General features: G+C 40.8%; 1 protein-coding gene across 2 annotated transcripts in view; it reads right to left on the reverse strand.

Moving 5' to 3' along the window:
- Nucleotides 1-15,691, reverse strand: part of PDE7B (phosphodiesterase 7B) — a 462,623-nt gene that overhangs the window by 17,227 nt on the left and 429,705 nt on the right. For both annotated transcript variants that reach the window (XM_020987127.2, XM_020987130.2), the window contains 3 exons: nucleotides 11,280-11,371; nucleotides 8,232-8,376; nucleotides 1,687-1,783 (listed from right to left, as the gene is read on the reverse strand). In XM_020987127.2, the coding sequence (XP_020842786.1) occupies nucleotides 1,687-1,783; nucleotides 8,232-8,376; nucleotides 11,280-11,371 (334 nt within the window). The remainder of the gene's footprint in view (nucleotides 1-1,686; nucleotides 1,784-8,231; nucleotides 8,377-11,279; nucleotides 11,372-15,691) is intronic.

Here is a 15,691-nt window from a genome sequence, read left to right on the forward strand (position 1 = left end):
TTGTCACCGCTAATAGAGAAGGACCGTGACAAATTAATCAACTCAAATATGACAGAAAAGCTGTGACTTATCCAAAAATCAGATGACCCTACCCTCGGGGAAGAAGCTTACAAGAATTAACCTAGTGAGGAGACCTAAGAAAAGCTGGTCGCCGAAGCAAACTCTGTAACTTGTTATATAAATTTACAGGAACCCATCACGTCTCATTTCAAGGTTCCTTCGTTACTGTCCTCCTTGAGAGCTAGTGCTGGGGCGGTATGGCAGAGCAGCGATTGTGGAGTTAGAGAACCTGGGTTCAAAGCCAGCTCTGACAATTCCTACCTGCATGACCTTGGAAAAGTCATCTGACCTCCACAGGTCCATGTTCTCCTTTCTATGGATGAGGAGTAACAGTGCTGGACTAAATGGATTCTAAGGTACTTTCTAGCTGTGCCTCTTTAAGCATCAATGATCATAAAAGAAGCTAGTCTAAGCCCCTCATTTTATAGATGAGGAAACAGAGAAAAGTTAGTGACTTGTCCAGATTCACATAACTAGTTAACAATGACAGAGCTGGGCCCTGAACTCAGGTTTCTGGACTTTCTGGCCAGTGTGCTCTTTGCAGCTATTCTTAGGTCTCCTTATTAGGTTAATTCTTTCAAGTTCTTCCCTAATAGGTGGGTTCATTTGATTTTTGGATAAGTCAGAGCTTTTCTACCTCACGGTTAAAACCATATTTGATTTGATTAGCCCAAATTCTTTTTGGCAGGCATCTTTCATTCCTTAAAAGAAGAAGAGGAGAGACGTTTGGCTGCTTTTGCCCTATTCCTCCTGTTCCGTGGCTCTCCGTTTAGTGAAGATAGCATTGTCCTCTCTCTATCTCCCCTCCCTGACTCCTTTCCACCCCTGACTCCAAATGAAGCGTTTAAACGTGTTTTAGGTTTAGCACAGCTCATTAGAATGAAGGTCAGAGTAGTATAAGCAGAGCTGTGCCTGACACTTGCTCTTAGTGTACCATCACAGGAGCCAATAAAATACTTTCCTGGCTTTCCAATCCATCCTGTTGCCCCCTCCACCATTCCTTCTGTTCACTCCCACTGCTTTTCTAAAAAATAGAATCCCTTCCTTTCTTCCCTCCCTCCCTCCTCCCTTCTCTCTCTTTTCTTTCTCTTTCTTCCTCTTCTTTCCTCTCCCTCTTTTCTCTCTCTTCCTTCTCTTTCTTCCTTCCTTCTTTCCTCCTCACTTGTTTATTTTCTTCTTTCCCCTCCTTCCCTCCTTCCCTTCTTCCTTCCTTCCCTTCTTCCTTCCTTCCTTTCTTTCCTTCCTTCCTTCCTTCCTTTCTTCCTTCCTTCCTTCCTTCCTTCCTTCCTTCCTTCCTTCCTTCCTTCCTTCCTTCCTTCCTTCCTTCCTTCCTTCCTTCCTTCCTTCCTTCCTTCCTTCCTTCCTTCCTTCCTTCCTTCTTTCCTTCCTTCCTTCCTTTTTCCTCCACTCATTAATTTAATTATGTATTTATTTTTTGTATTCTGCTTCCTTCTTTATTTCATCTTTTTTCTTTCTCAGGATAGTTTGTAGAGATTTCAAAGGGAGGATATCAAGGTAACCAGAGCTGATTGCAGAAACTTATATCCACATGAGATGAGCCACTTTCAGTTTGAAACCCTTGACCTGGTAAGGTGAAAGGAGAAAAACTGTTACTGGACCACTCACCTTGCCTGTAGAACTCCTCACAGACCCTTTCACTCCATTGTTTGCTCAGCTCCCACATCCTACAAGGATTGCAAATGTCAGCACACTTCAGCGCAATCTGAAAAATGAATAGTGGGGAGGGAGAGAGCAGAGGCAGAGATTGTGAGCAGACAATCTGTCAGAAGTACATGGATCATGGGTTAAAGGTCAGGCTTCGGGCATCCTTGCTGCCTCATCAGATGGCAGCACCATTTTAAAAAGTTAACCCCTCCTGACAGGCTTCTTTAAGGAAATGGTCCTTGTTCACCTCACCACTTACCACAAAACATTCCTTCAGAACTCTCATTTGTAGCAGAGAATAAGAGAAGATTCTAATTTCAAGAAGCTGGAGCTGCCGGGATGGAGAAGGTTCGGGAGGAACTACTGTAGCCTGTCTCTAGACGAGGCTAGTGCCTGGAAGCTACCAGCCACACCGAGGATCAGTGAGCCAGCAGCCAAGCCAGTGTGAGAATGTTTGGGCCTTACTTCCCTAGTGGTCACATTGATTGACCTTACATATCACTTTAATTATGTTTGTTTGGATTTGTGCTGCCTGCTTCTGTGTGTGTGTGTGTGTGTGTGTGTGTGGTGTGTGTGTGTGTGTGTGTGTGTGTGTGTGTGTGTAAGTCGGCCCTGAAGGCCCAAGCTAGGTTTTCCTTTTCGGGGCTGAAATAGGCCCCGCTTAGCTAATGCCAGGCTGGTGGTTGAGCTAAGATTTGGTCAATAGCAAAAGCTGGCTCACCTCAAGTTTGCCAAGATGTCAACTGTTTTCAGGAGTTCTCTAAACCAAAGAGGCATTTTGAGTTCCCAGGACAATGGTTTTGCCCACAAACATTCCAGTAAAATATAGGAGTTAACTTCAGTATAAGTGGGTTTCCAATATGCAAGATGAAATGTCTAATTTTTATGGAGATTGGGGGAGTTAAGATGTACCTTGAAAGACTTAAGAATACTAATCACTGCAGTGACATAAGTACAGAAATATTTATGATCTTTTTGTGGTGGCAAAGAACTAGAAACCAAGGGGTTATTTGGAAAATTGCTAAATAAATTATGGCATATAAATATAATAGAATATTATTGCTCCTTAAAAATGGAATGAATAGAGAAAGCAGTTCCTATGAACTGATACAAAATGAACAGAATCGGAAGAACGATTTATACAATAAGAACAACATCATAAAGACAGACAACTTTGTAAAACTCAAGAACTCTGATCAGTGCAATGATCAACTTCTATTCGGGGGGACCTATGATGAAGCATGCCACTTACGACTCCTGACTTAAGGTGCAAAATGAGACCTACCTTTTTAGACATTGTCAAAATTGGAAATTTGTTTTGCTTGACTGTATTTGTTACAAGGTTTTTCTTTCTCATTTTGGAGGTGTGGGAGGAAAATAAATGAGAAAAACAGAGAAGGGTGGGGGAGAGGTATGTATGTTGTGGAGTTAACAATTCTACTTGCATGTATTTGTCCCGCGTCAGGAAGATGATGGAAAGACTTCCATCATTGGCAAGGAGCAGTACTTGATACCCTCTTCCTTCTACCTTTCTTCCAATGAGAAATACCTCTCCATATATCCTACCAATTAGGGATTCATTGGAGTTAGCAGGATCCTCTTTTAATATGCAAATACCCTAGCAGGCACTAGGTGGAGCAATAAATAGAGTGAACTTGGAGTAAAGAAAGACAAGTTCAAATATTGCCCCAGATGCTAGCTGAGTAGCACCATGTTGGCTACCTTCTCTCAGCCTCAGTTTCCTCATTTGTAAAATGAGGATAATAATAGCACTTACCTCATAGAGTTCTTGTAAGGATCAAAAGAGATAAAATAGGTAAAGCACTTTGCAAACCTTAAAGCTATTATTACCTTTGGGAAGACTAAACCTATTCATCCATTATTCTTTGGTATGAATTTCATTCAACAAACATTTTAATCATTACCAACTGTATAAACCCCACCATGCTAGATACAGTGTCTGGCACACAGTAGGCATTTAATAAATACTTGTTGACTAACTGGGGAAGATACAGTTCTGCTCTCTGTCCTCACAGAATGGACAGCATAATAGGAGAATAAGAAACAAAACACAGAGAACCATAATATACAGTATTACCAAATGCTTTAGAGAATTGCAAAACAAAGTTCTATGTGAAGTCCAAGGTGGGAAGGGCATTAGTGACTAGGGAATCATAGAACTACAGATTTAGAGCTGGAAGAGACCTTAGCACTCAAGTTTCAGGTGAGGGGATTGAAGTCGAGTGATAAATTGACTTGGCCAAGGTCAAAGAGTTAGTACCAGATGAACCTAGGTCCTCTGACCTCAAATTCACGCTTTTTTCTCTTTCTACTACATTACACTGGCTCCACCAGGAGGCAAAAGAGGTCAACACTTGGCTGACACCTTTGGACATTCCAGGCCAGTCTTGATTGTATAGGAGGAAGGAGAGGTGATTTTGGAATTGGATACTTTTCTAGAAGTCAGACTTGGATAAGATGGAAGACTGGCCAGGTGGGGGCCATCATGTGTACACTGGGTGGACATGGAAGGTGGGGTAGGGCAAGAGGAGGCAAGAGCAAAGGGTAGCAGAGTTTATGAAAGACAGTCTGCTTGGGATTGAGTTGAAGTTCTAGTGGCAGTCAGTGCGTACGGGCCTTACTTTTGGCAAGAATACCTCAATTTGCTGATAGAAATGGTACCTATGATATAAGAGAGATGTGCACTTGGGTGAGGTAATTCTCTTTAACAATGCAGGTTGATGCCTGTTCTGCAACTAAATTGAGACTCGGGAAAGACCTTAGCTGAAAAAGGCCAAGGTCTCCCACTGCATCTGGGGCCATCACCGGTCATCTTGACCTATATGTTGCCACTGGACGCTGATGACTCTGGAGGAGAGGGTGAAGCTGATGACTTTGCACAGCTCTCCCTCACTTAAATCTAATTCACTTGCAAGTCGAGATGTCAGCCTCCTGGTGTCATTGATCCTCTTCAAGAAGGAAGGATGAGCAACAAGAAAGAGCAAAGAAGGCCTTAGAGAGCCAGCTACCTAGAATACTGAGAGGCAAGTGACTTTCCCAGGGTCACTCGGCCAGTGCCCTTCAGAGATGGGACCTAAACCCAGTCCTTCTTTGCTCTAAGCCTCTATCCACCAGACCACACATTCTCTCCAGGTTGCTGATGCATTAGTTAAAATAACAGTTTGGAAGATTTAAAGCCTCAGTCCAGTTAAGTTGTTCAAGTTCAGTCCAGTGTCTCCTCCAGTTAATCATTTCCAGCCAATCCCACCCCTCCCCCAACCCAAGCAGTTGAATGAGGAAAAAAAAGAATGATAAAGAAAAAAAGAAGTAATAGATTTAGAGCTGGAAAGGACCTTACAGGTCAACTAGTCCAACTCTCTCATTTTAAAGATAAAGAAACTGAGGCTCAGAGTAACTTGCCCAGCACTTAGCATAGCATCCGGAACATATTAAATGCTTAATATATTTGTTGACTGACTGATTGACTGCCCCAGGACACATAGGGAGTTAATGAGAGAGCAGGGGTTCAAACTCAGGGCCTCTGATTCCAGTTCCAGGGCTCTTTCTACTATTGCTTGACCTTATTTTAAATCTATTTGTCATGAACACAGCCATATTTGTAATCACTGATGTGCTAGAAAATAAAGAGCTAGGTAGGCATGGTTTCTGTTAACCTGTTTGGCAAAACTGTCATAGATACATCAAGGAATATTTTGAGCTGTTGATTTAGTTCTTCTATATCATCAATGATGCTTCTAGGCTGAAGAAGAAAATAGGCATGTTCATGCGCAGTGTCCATGGATCTACCAATCCATGTGCAATGGAATGGCCCTCCCCCTACTTCAGAGCATAGTCAGGTATTCTTTGACTCTTTTCCTGTGGGCTTATTGCAGGTGGATGAAATGCTTTTTAATAGGTTGCTAGGCCAGAAATTGGGCAGCTAGGTACTGCAGTGGATAAAGCACAGACCTAGAAGACTCATCTTCCAGAGTTCAAATATGGCTCAGACACTAGCTATGTGACCCTGGGCAAGTCACTTAATCCTGTTTGCCTCAGTTTTCTGATCTGTCAAATGAGCTGGAGAAGGAAATGGCAAACCACCCAGTATTTTTGCCAAGAAAACCCTAAATGGGGTCTCAAAGAGTCAGACATGACTGAAAATGACTAAATGACAACAAAAGGCTAGAAATGAGTGTGTGTAAAAAAGGCTCCAGTGGAGGAAAAAGGCCTGAGAGCCATCAGATATTCAAAACTATGCAGCAGCAGAAGCTGCTGCCACCTGCAGCATCTAAGCCCATTCAGCCCTATAGAATGACCTCCTTGACCCAGCCCAGCAGCGAATCAACCAGGGAGATATAGGAGGTTGTGTTGGTTTTTTTGTTGTTCCTGTATCTTCTTCATAAATATCCCTTTATAAATGATTTATATTGAAGTGAGATAACTAATATTAAGGCTATAATTATGGGTGAGAGATATTGAGGAGAATGAGAACATGGTAACTAAGTGAATGATATTGGGAGGAACATATAGGATAGATGCTCATAAGTGATAGCATTAGGAGCATACCCTAGGACCCTGAGGGGAAGATGAAGCCTATCTGAGTTCTGGGGATCTGATCTACTACTCCAAGTATGGGTTGGAAAAGAGCTTAGAACCTGTATGCACTACATATGGGTCTTCATTCATTCTTGGTCCCTGCAGCTACCAGAAGACTGGATCTTCTGATCTTTAGAAGTTCATGAGGTCATGACCTGGTTGGTCTGTTCTGTCTCTGATACTGTCACCTAAAATCAAGGAAGAATAAACATGACAGAGCCCAAAAGCACAGGACCAAGTAAGAGAGAGGGTCTGAGGCTTCCCTCCCTAAGGCTTCTGGACCCCCCCAGCAGTTCTTGTCTACTCAGGTAAAAGAGGTGGAGTTTCTCTTTGGGAGACTTTGGTATGCATATTCAGTTCCAGCTCAGCAGCCAATTTAAAGGCTTTTCATTACTGTACAGTAAACCACAGGAAATAGTAAAATAATACCTGCACATGGTCTGAGATTGGGGGAAAAGCTCCTTCATTAATAATGTCTTGTGCTTAATAAAACTCAAATTCTGATTCAAACAACTTTTTAAAAAATGTCAGTATTTTTCACTGAAATTGTTTTTTGTCATAACTCTCTAGACCAACACTTTAAAAGTTGTTTGAAAAAGTTTAACGAGACTTAGAAAATTGGTTAAAAAGTTTGCATGTCCCAAATTTAAAGTAAGCGTCTTACTGCATATAGTCTCAGATTTTCAAAGTTTTACCTTTCTATTCCTTAAATGCCTACCTCATTTCCAGTGATTAGTCTATTTTGTGGGAGAATCAGGAGAATGCAGACACTTATGTGAATTGTAAACTTCCCAACTGATGCTCTCTCCCATAATGTACTCCAAACTGAACTAAAACAATAGTATAGTAAATCTGCTGTTATCTAGTATTCTATGACTTGGAAAACAGTAAAAACATGTTCTTTTCTTTTCACTTTTCCCAGTAAGTACAATAGTAGCTCACATTTTTTTTAGCACCTTTTCCTTTACAAAGTGTTTTATAAAAATACATCATTTGTATTTGAACATCATGGCAACCGTGGGAAACTCAGAGAGGAAAAGTGATTTGTAAAGAACACAATGGCTATTTCGTGTCAAAGGTGGGATTCACACTCAGGTCTCCTACTATAAAGCCAGTACTCTTTCTATAAGTCAAACTGTCTCCTGAAATTGAACATCTTTTAACCATTCTTGGATGATTCTGGAAAACGCCATAGGATTTTCAAAGAATCAAGCTTCTTCATTATTAACATAATGATGTTAATATAATAACCATTAACTTTCCTTATTTTACCTATGAAATTGGGATCCAGATAAGCAAAGTGACTTTCATGCTCACACAAGCTAGTAGCTGAGTTGGGACCAGGGCCACCCCAATCTCCTGATTCCCAGCCCAGTGCTTTTTTCAGGGAACCATACCATGTTTAAGTGAAACGTAAAAATTTGTCCTAAGTTTGAAACAGGGATTGATCAAAAAGGCTTAAAGCAAAGGAAGGCTATTCTCCCCTTTGTACTGCATGGAATTGTTTTGTGTTGATAGCAGCCTTTTCAAATTGCTAGGTGCCATGGTGATACCCTACTCCCAACACATGTGAAGTATGACGCATGTCATACCGGTAGCAGCACATTGGGGGCATTTTGTGCAGTGTTATTGGCTTGATGTTAACAAACATCAAGTGAAGCAGTTTCCAAACAAGGCAAATGAGACCCTGCCAACTCGCAGACATAAAACAGAAATTTTTATGGGGACATTTAAAAACATTTTTTCTCCCAAGTGTCTCTAGGTCACAATTCTAGACCATAAAGTTTAACGTATTCTGTCTCGAATCAGCTCAATGTGTGGTCCTTGTCCCCTGTCCCTAAGAGTTTGTTTGTTTGTTTGTTTGTTTTTACCAAGCAAATATGGAAAACATTTTACATTTTTTTTTTTACCTGAAGCATAAAATGTCGGTCCTGAGCATCTTCCAACCTCAAATTCTGATTGTTGAGCTGATCTCTCAAGCGGATCAGGAATTCATTCTGCCGGTTGATGTCCGTGGCCTTGATGAGGGAACCCAGCTGTTGTTCAATATCCTGTCTGCACTCACCGGAGAGAAGATAAAAGACAAACACAGGAACAAATCTTTTTGAACATGGGATTGAGTCATCACCCAGCATTTCTAAACCACATCCCTGATAGCTCATTCTATATATTACAACTAGCAGAGGAATGCCTTTTTTCCCTTATTAATCCATTATTATTAGTAATAATAATAGCTAGTACACATATATACACACACACGCACACACACACACACATATATATATACATACACATACATTATATATGTGTGTGTTTGTGTATTTAAAATATATTTCTGGAGAAGAAAATGGCAAATCATGCCATTATCTTTGCCAAGAAAACCTTATGACCTCATGGACAGCATTGGTGTGCTATGGTCATGAAGAGTCAGACATGACTGAATACCTGAACGATAGTAACAATATAGTGTTTTAAAGTTTGCAAAGCATTTAACAAGTATTATCTTGTTTTATCCTCACAGCATCACTGGCAGATGGGTGCTATTATTGTGCCAATTTTATAGATAAGGAAACTGAGGCAGACTTGCCCAGGGTTGCACAGCTAGTATGTGTCTGTGGTGGGATTTGAATGGTGAGGTTTTCTGGAGTCCAGGTCTAGCGGTCTATCCATTGTACTGCCTAGCTGTCTCCCAGTCTCTACTCAGGATCGACTCCCAGTCTTTACTTCTTGATCTGGTGAGGTATCCGAGTAGTGGCAGCTATATAACTTGAATGAAACCCTGGTAAATGGGATTGGGATAATTTAGGCCTCATAACATCTATGTGTGTGTGTGCGGAGGAAGCCCAGATCTAAAAACCAAATCCAATTACACACCAGAAGGAGAACACAGAAGGCTTAAAGAGTCTTAGGGATTTGGGTCAGGGCAGGTAGTGAGAATCCAGAGGAACATTCCCAACTCCTGATTTGCAACAGAAGCAAAAGCAAGCAACAGCAATAATAGTAATAATGATGGCTTACATCTGTCACGCACTTTACAGTTTATCATGTGCTTCTACATACATGATCTCATTCAGTTATATATATTATCCTAACAGATGTCTTTCAAGGCATTTCAGCCAACAAAAAGGCCTGTAAGCATGTTTTTGTTTTGAAGCCATGGTGATTCTGCATATTAGGAAATTTATATCCTCTGAAGAAAAAGACATGAGTATAGGACAGAGGACCTGCAGCCTTGAGGCTGCATGTGGCCTTCTAGGTCCTCAAATGTGGCCCTTTGACTGAATTCACAGATTCCCCACCCCTGGTATAGGACAACTGTGTGTATTACAGGGACAAAGCTAGTCAGTCCTTGGATTTATTCTCTTTTTCTCTCCACCTACCCTCTGCCCCCTTCCTTTCTCTAGAGAGTTGGTTCACTTCTACTGTTTGCCTTTTTTTTTTAGTTTTTGGAATGGATTGAAAAAGTAGAAGGCATAAGCTTTCATCCAGCCCTTGGCACTGGTGTTACTGGGTCAAGGGAGTGAGAAAGTTAATCCGAACTGATGGTTCAAGCAGCTCTATATTCCCCAAGCTGTGAAATCAAAGGACCAGAGGTCATTTAGTCCAACTCCCTCAGTTCATAGAAGAGGAAACTGAGGAGCTGAGAGGTCAAGTAGTTTGACCTGGGTTAGTTAATATGTGTCTCATGCAGGATTTAAACTCAGGTCTTCCTTACTCTTAACTCCAGAACTCGACCTACTATTCCATGTCATTTAAACAGCAGTATGTGTTAGATGACCTGAAGAAACTAAAAAATATAACATACTGTCCTAAGATAATAACAATCATTTCATCAGTAGGGTATGTTCTTTGAAATATATATATATATATATATATATATATATATATATATATGTGTGTGTGTGTGTGTGTATATATATATATATATATATATATATATATGTATATAGTATCATCTAGTCACATGCTCTTCACCAGTCTCATAGCATCTACTTTAGGCTGGAGGGTTTGGAGTTAAGGATGTCTTTTGGAAGAAGGCATATTTAACTGGGTCAACACAAAGACAAAAGCTATGTCTCTGGTCTCATTCTCTCTGTAAATTCAGCAATTGAATTAAAAACCATACACTGGGAAACTCTTCCCCTCTACCTCTCCCGATTTTTCATCTTCTTTTTATTGTTGTCTCTTCGGTGAGAATGTAAGCTCCTTGAAGGCAGGGACTGTCTTTTGCCTTTCTCTGTATCCCCAGAACTTAGTACAGTGCCTGACACATGTTGATGTTCAGCTGTGTCTGACTCTTCATGACTCTGTGCACCATAACGTTCCATGAGGTTTTTATTGGCAAAGATACTGGAGTGGTTTGCCATTTCCTTGTCCAGCTCATTTGACAGATGAGGAAACTAAGGTGAGCAGGGTTAAGTGATTTGCCCAAGATCATACAGCTAGGAAGTATCTGAAGCCAGATTTGAATTTATGAAGAGGAGTCTTCCTAACTTCAGGTCCGGCACTCTATCCCCTGCACCACCCAGCTGCCCATAATCTCATCTACACTTCACTTAAAATTTCAAGGTTATAGCCATTTGTTGGTCTTTAATCGTAAAACCCATTATTCCCCGGAGCTTGAGAATTCCTCTATATTATTATATAAGATGTGCAGGGAGAATCATTTTGCTAACATAAAGCACAGGATTTTGGGTGGTTCTGAAGGGTGCTAAAGTAGAGAGCTGCATACTATTCTAAGCTTTTTCTGCTTGCAGGTCATGCTATTCAAGAAACTTCCTGGTTTCTGGGTTGGTGTATCTGATACCTCTGTACCTCCCTCAGACTGTTCAGGCAAGACTGATCAACTGACTTGAAGTCTGCCAGGATCTTGTGAGATCTGTAGCCATCCCTGGAGTGAGAGAGTGGCTGAACTCTGGTGTGTCTGCATCAGTATGTTTCATCTCAATGGCACTTACGTCATTTCCTTTGGCAAATGTGCAAAGAGCCTTGATTCTCGGAGCATGCCAACTGTAGATCGCCAGTGGTGATTCTCCAGCACAGACTCATTCTAGGGAGGAAGAAAATAAAACCCAGCATGAGGGAGAGGACAGATACTGATCTCATATTGAACACGGCTGTAGTGAGTCCTACACTTCCTCTTTAGCAACAGCCGGGCTTCATAATACAGAGTGAAAGGGCAAACCTCCTTCTCGCCCAAACACAAAAACCCCACAAAACCATGCAAGGGCTTTTCTCAGAAGCACTGTCTTAGTGACTATATTCCCATCCCTACTTCATGGAAAGAAGTGAAAGAAGATTAGTTTCCATCTTCACCTGCCAATTCCATATTCTCCCTTTAGACCACAATGGAGAACAGAGAAGCCATTATAGTTATTTGCTGAGGGCTGGACCTTATCATCCTTTCATGTTTCTATTCATGACACAGAGAACTTTTAAGGATGGCCCAATCATGTATTTGGAATTGGAATGAGCCTAGTCAACCTCATTTTATAGATGGGGAAACTGAGCCCACAGCAAGTGACTCGCTTAAGGTCACACAGGTGACAGCAGTAGGGACAGTATTCGAATCCAGGTTCTGTGAATCCAAATCCCAATACTATTTCTGCTGTATCATAGCAGCAGGATAAAAAGGAAAAAAACCACGAGGATAGGAAAACATAGCTGGGCACCTGTTTTTTTTTTTTAATCTCCAATCCATCCTGTATGTATCTTGTCTGTATTTAGTTGTTTCTGTTATGTCCTCTTCCCCCACAAATTAGAAGGTAAGCTCCTTGAGAGCAGGACTGTCCTTTGCCTTTCTTGTATATCTTAGTACAAAGTCGCTGGAACATAGCAGGCACTTGGTTGACTGATTGACACACGGTAATCACTTTATAAGGGTGTGTTGGGTTGCGTTGACTAACATGACCCCCAAAAAGTGAGCCACCAGACTGGCCCTGAAGGACAGAGAGAGCCTACACTCTCCAAGCCTTAGCTTGCCCCTCAGATGCAGCACCAGGAACAGCTTTGGGGTAAGGCAACCTAGAGTCCAAGTCATTGGTCTTGGGCTTAATCCTGGCTCAGCTAGTTATCATCATGACTTTGGAGAAGTCCTTTAGCCCCTCTGGGCCTCAGTTTCCTTATGTATAAAATTCAGACGTGGAAAAAAGTTTTTTTAAATGAAGGGATTGGACTGGTTGACCTCTAACTTTTCTTCCAGCTTTAAAGCCTGTACTAATAACCAGAAATTTAAAAGGGCAGCTAAGTGGTGCAGTGGATAGAGTGCTAGGCCTGGCTAGAGTCAAGAAGACCTGAATTTACATCTGGCCTCAGATACTTCCTAGCTGTGTGACCCTGGGCAAGTCACTTAACCCTGTTTGCCTCAGTTTCCTCATCTGGAGGAATGAACTGGAGAAGAAATGGCAACCCATTCTGTTATTTTTGCCAAGAAAACCTCAAAAGGGCTCACGAATAGTTGCACATGACTGAAAAACCACAAACTTGTGTTGAGTTATAGTTGTTTGCTTTATGTGCACCTCACCTCTAGATATTCATGCCCCTTTTCCTTGCCCTGTAAACCTCATGACTTTGATTTTAAAACATATTTACAACTTGAGAGTTAGTTTTTCCTGTTTAGATATTCTAATGCATCTCATGAGAGGCATTGTGGCATAGAGGATACAGTTGGCCTTGGAATTAGGAAGACGGATTCAAATCTTGCCTCTGATATATATTGTGAGATGGGTGAGTCACTTAACTTCTCAGTGTCCCAGGCAACTCTCTAAGGCTATAAATTATAGGGCAGGTGCCAATCTGCGTTGGTGGAGGGAATTTCCTCATCTGGGAGTTCCCTACAATGATGACATCACAGGTCTGATAAAAAAAGAGAAATGGTTTCATAAATGGCAGTCCTTTTCATTAACAACATTAGTGCCACTAGCAATGGGCCTTTATGATGCCTCATTATGACGTGGCGGTGGTTTTAGGTTGTCCAAGGCTATGCCACAAGCCATTCCTACCATGAAGAAAAGATTGAGTGATGGATGAAGTATATGATCAATCAATCAATCAACAGTTATTAAGTGCCTACTATGTGTCAGGCATTGTGTTAAAAGCTAGGGGTTCAAAAGGAAGCAAAAGGCAGTCCTTGCCCTCAAGTAGCTTACAATGATGTTTGTTATTTGAAGACCAGCCTAGTTAAGCCTGGAAAAGCTCACCACCAGAAGGACAGCCACAACAGTTCTGCACTGTCTTCTAAGGGTGTGATTGGACTGCAAAATGCAGAGGTGGAAGGACAACCCACAAGGATTTTATCAGAGATATTTGAAGCATTTTAGTCATTCTTTCTTCAGGTTTTAAATATATAGAAAACTCCCTAATATCTCACCTGACCCTTAGGGTACCTATTATTATGTGATTCTCATATTTTTAAGGACTCATTACTCCCAGTAATATTCATGAATTAACTATGATCATCCAGTAATATCCATGAATTGGCCATGATCATCCATCATGAGATTTTGCTCTTTACTTCGACTAAGCTATTATCATCTTACGGACATGATCCTAACAGAACACAAGTAAAATCAAACTATGTTGGACTAGTTTGTTTTGCTTTTAAAGAATCACAGGAGTGATAGATCAGTTTAATGTAATGGATGTCATGTCTTGGTATGACATTTAATTCAGCAGCTCATGAGATTTTACTTATGAAACTAATTTATATCGGCATGGCTATGAGTGCCATCACATAGGTTTTTAAAGGGGCCACAAATTGCAACAAGAGTTAATAATATATGACGCAGTGTCCCTATTGAATAGAGAAAAAATATCTGGAGAGTTGCCTCAAGCATTGTTATAATGTCAGCCTGATTTAACATCTTCATTAATAATATTTGACAGGAGGGAATGAAAAAAGGCATTTATGAAATTTACAAGGGAAACTTAATTTGTTGGTAAACACCAGGAAAATTGATGGGATCAGAGTGGGCTGGATATGACAGAGAGTAAGCCCAAAAGGCTACGTATCACAAAAATGGAAATATGCACCATTTGGGGAAAAGTGATTATAAATACAGGGACTCCTCATCTTATGAACACTAATCTCTAACTGTCCCATGTAAATGAAACAGCAGCCAGTGCTGTCCTAGGGGGTAGAGGTAAGGGTTATTACAGTGGTGAGATCTCCAGAAAACAAGAAGCATTCCTTTAGTTGCTGCATTCCTCAAATTCCAAGTTTAGTTTAACTAATTAGTAGTAGTGGGTTTTTTTAAGCTTTGTTATAGGTTAACCTGAGAAGTTACCACTCATAACTTCAAAAAAATATGTTCTTACAAACAAGCTTTTGAATACAACCTGTTTGTAAGTTGGAGATAGCCTATAAGCAGGGCAGAGACTTAAAGATAAGACACATAATGATTAAACGATAATTGGACTTGACATTGCTTATCAGTCAAAGACATTTATTAAATGCTTACTATGTGCCAGGCACTGGAATAAATGCTGGAGATATAAAGAAAGACTAGTGAGTAAATCTGTATTCAGGAGTTCTATACTATTTGCGATGGGATTGCAATACTGTCCATTTTACTCTTTATAGGTTAGGGTTATTTTTGCCAGCCATATCAGAAATGATAAATTAGCACAGGGAGAAATTAATACGGTTAACATTCCTGACATCTGCTCCATACACTTAGACCAGCTTCACCTCCAAGACATAATCCCATCTTCCTTGTGGACTTCAATATCCAACTAATTACTTTCTTTCCACCCCATCCTTTGCCTTTCTCCTGTGTGATTTCAACGTGGAGGTTGGGCTCCTTCCTAGCCCTCTCCCTTCATAATTCCTCTTGCAGTCCCCTTTATCTCATTCCCCATCAGGCTTTACTCAGCTTGGCCAAACCGTGGACATTATCATCACTCAGAACTCTTCTGAGTGAGTCTATAATCTTGACTTCTCAGCTTTCCTTGTCCTTCAGCTTCTCTTACTCCCTCATCTGCATGGAACCTGCTCCTATCATGACATCTAGTCCCTTGCCTTCTCTTCATTCTCCCAGTCCATCAGCCCCCTTTTAGCTTTCTTTTTTGGGGTATTTATTTGTATTTTTTCCTATGTTATTATTTACAACTATGTTTATTTATACTCAACGTATACTTATTGTCTCTCATTAAGATGTAATAAAAATGAAAGAGGGGATTGTCTCATTTGTTATATTTGTATCATTAGTACCTAGCACAGTTGTAGTTCAGTTGTTTCAGCCATGTCAGTCATGTCTGATTCTTCATAATCCCATTTGAGGTTTTCATGGCAAAGATACTGGAGTGGTTTGCCATTTTCTTCTCCAGTTCATTTGACAGAGGAGGAAACTGAGGCAAACTGGGTTAAGTG

This window comes from Phascolarctos cinereus, unplaced genomic scaffold, assembly GCF_003287225.1.
Source record: "Phascolarctos cinereus isolate Bilbo 61053 unplaced genomic scaffold, phaCin_HiC Scaffold_5;HRSCAF=322, whole genome shotgun sequence".
In the NCBI taxonomy this organism is placed as follows: Eukaryota; Metazoa; Chordata; class Mammalia; order Diprotodontia; family Phascolarctidae; genus Phascolarctos; species Phascolarctos cinereus.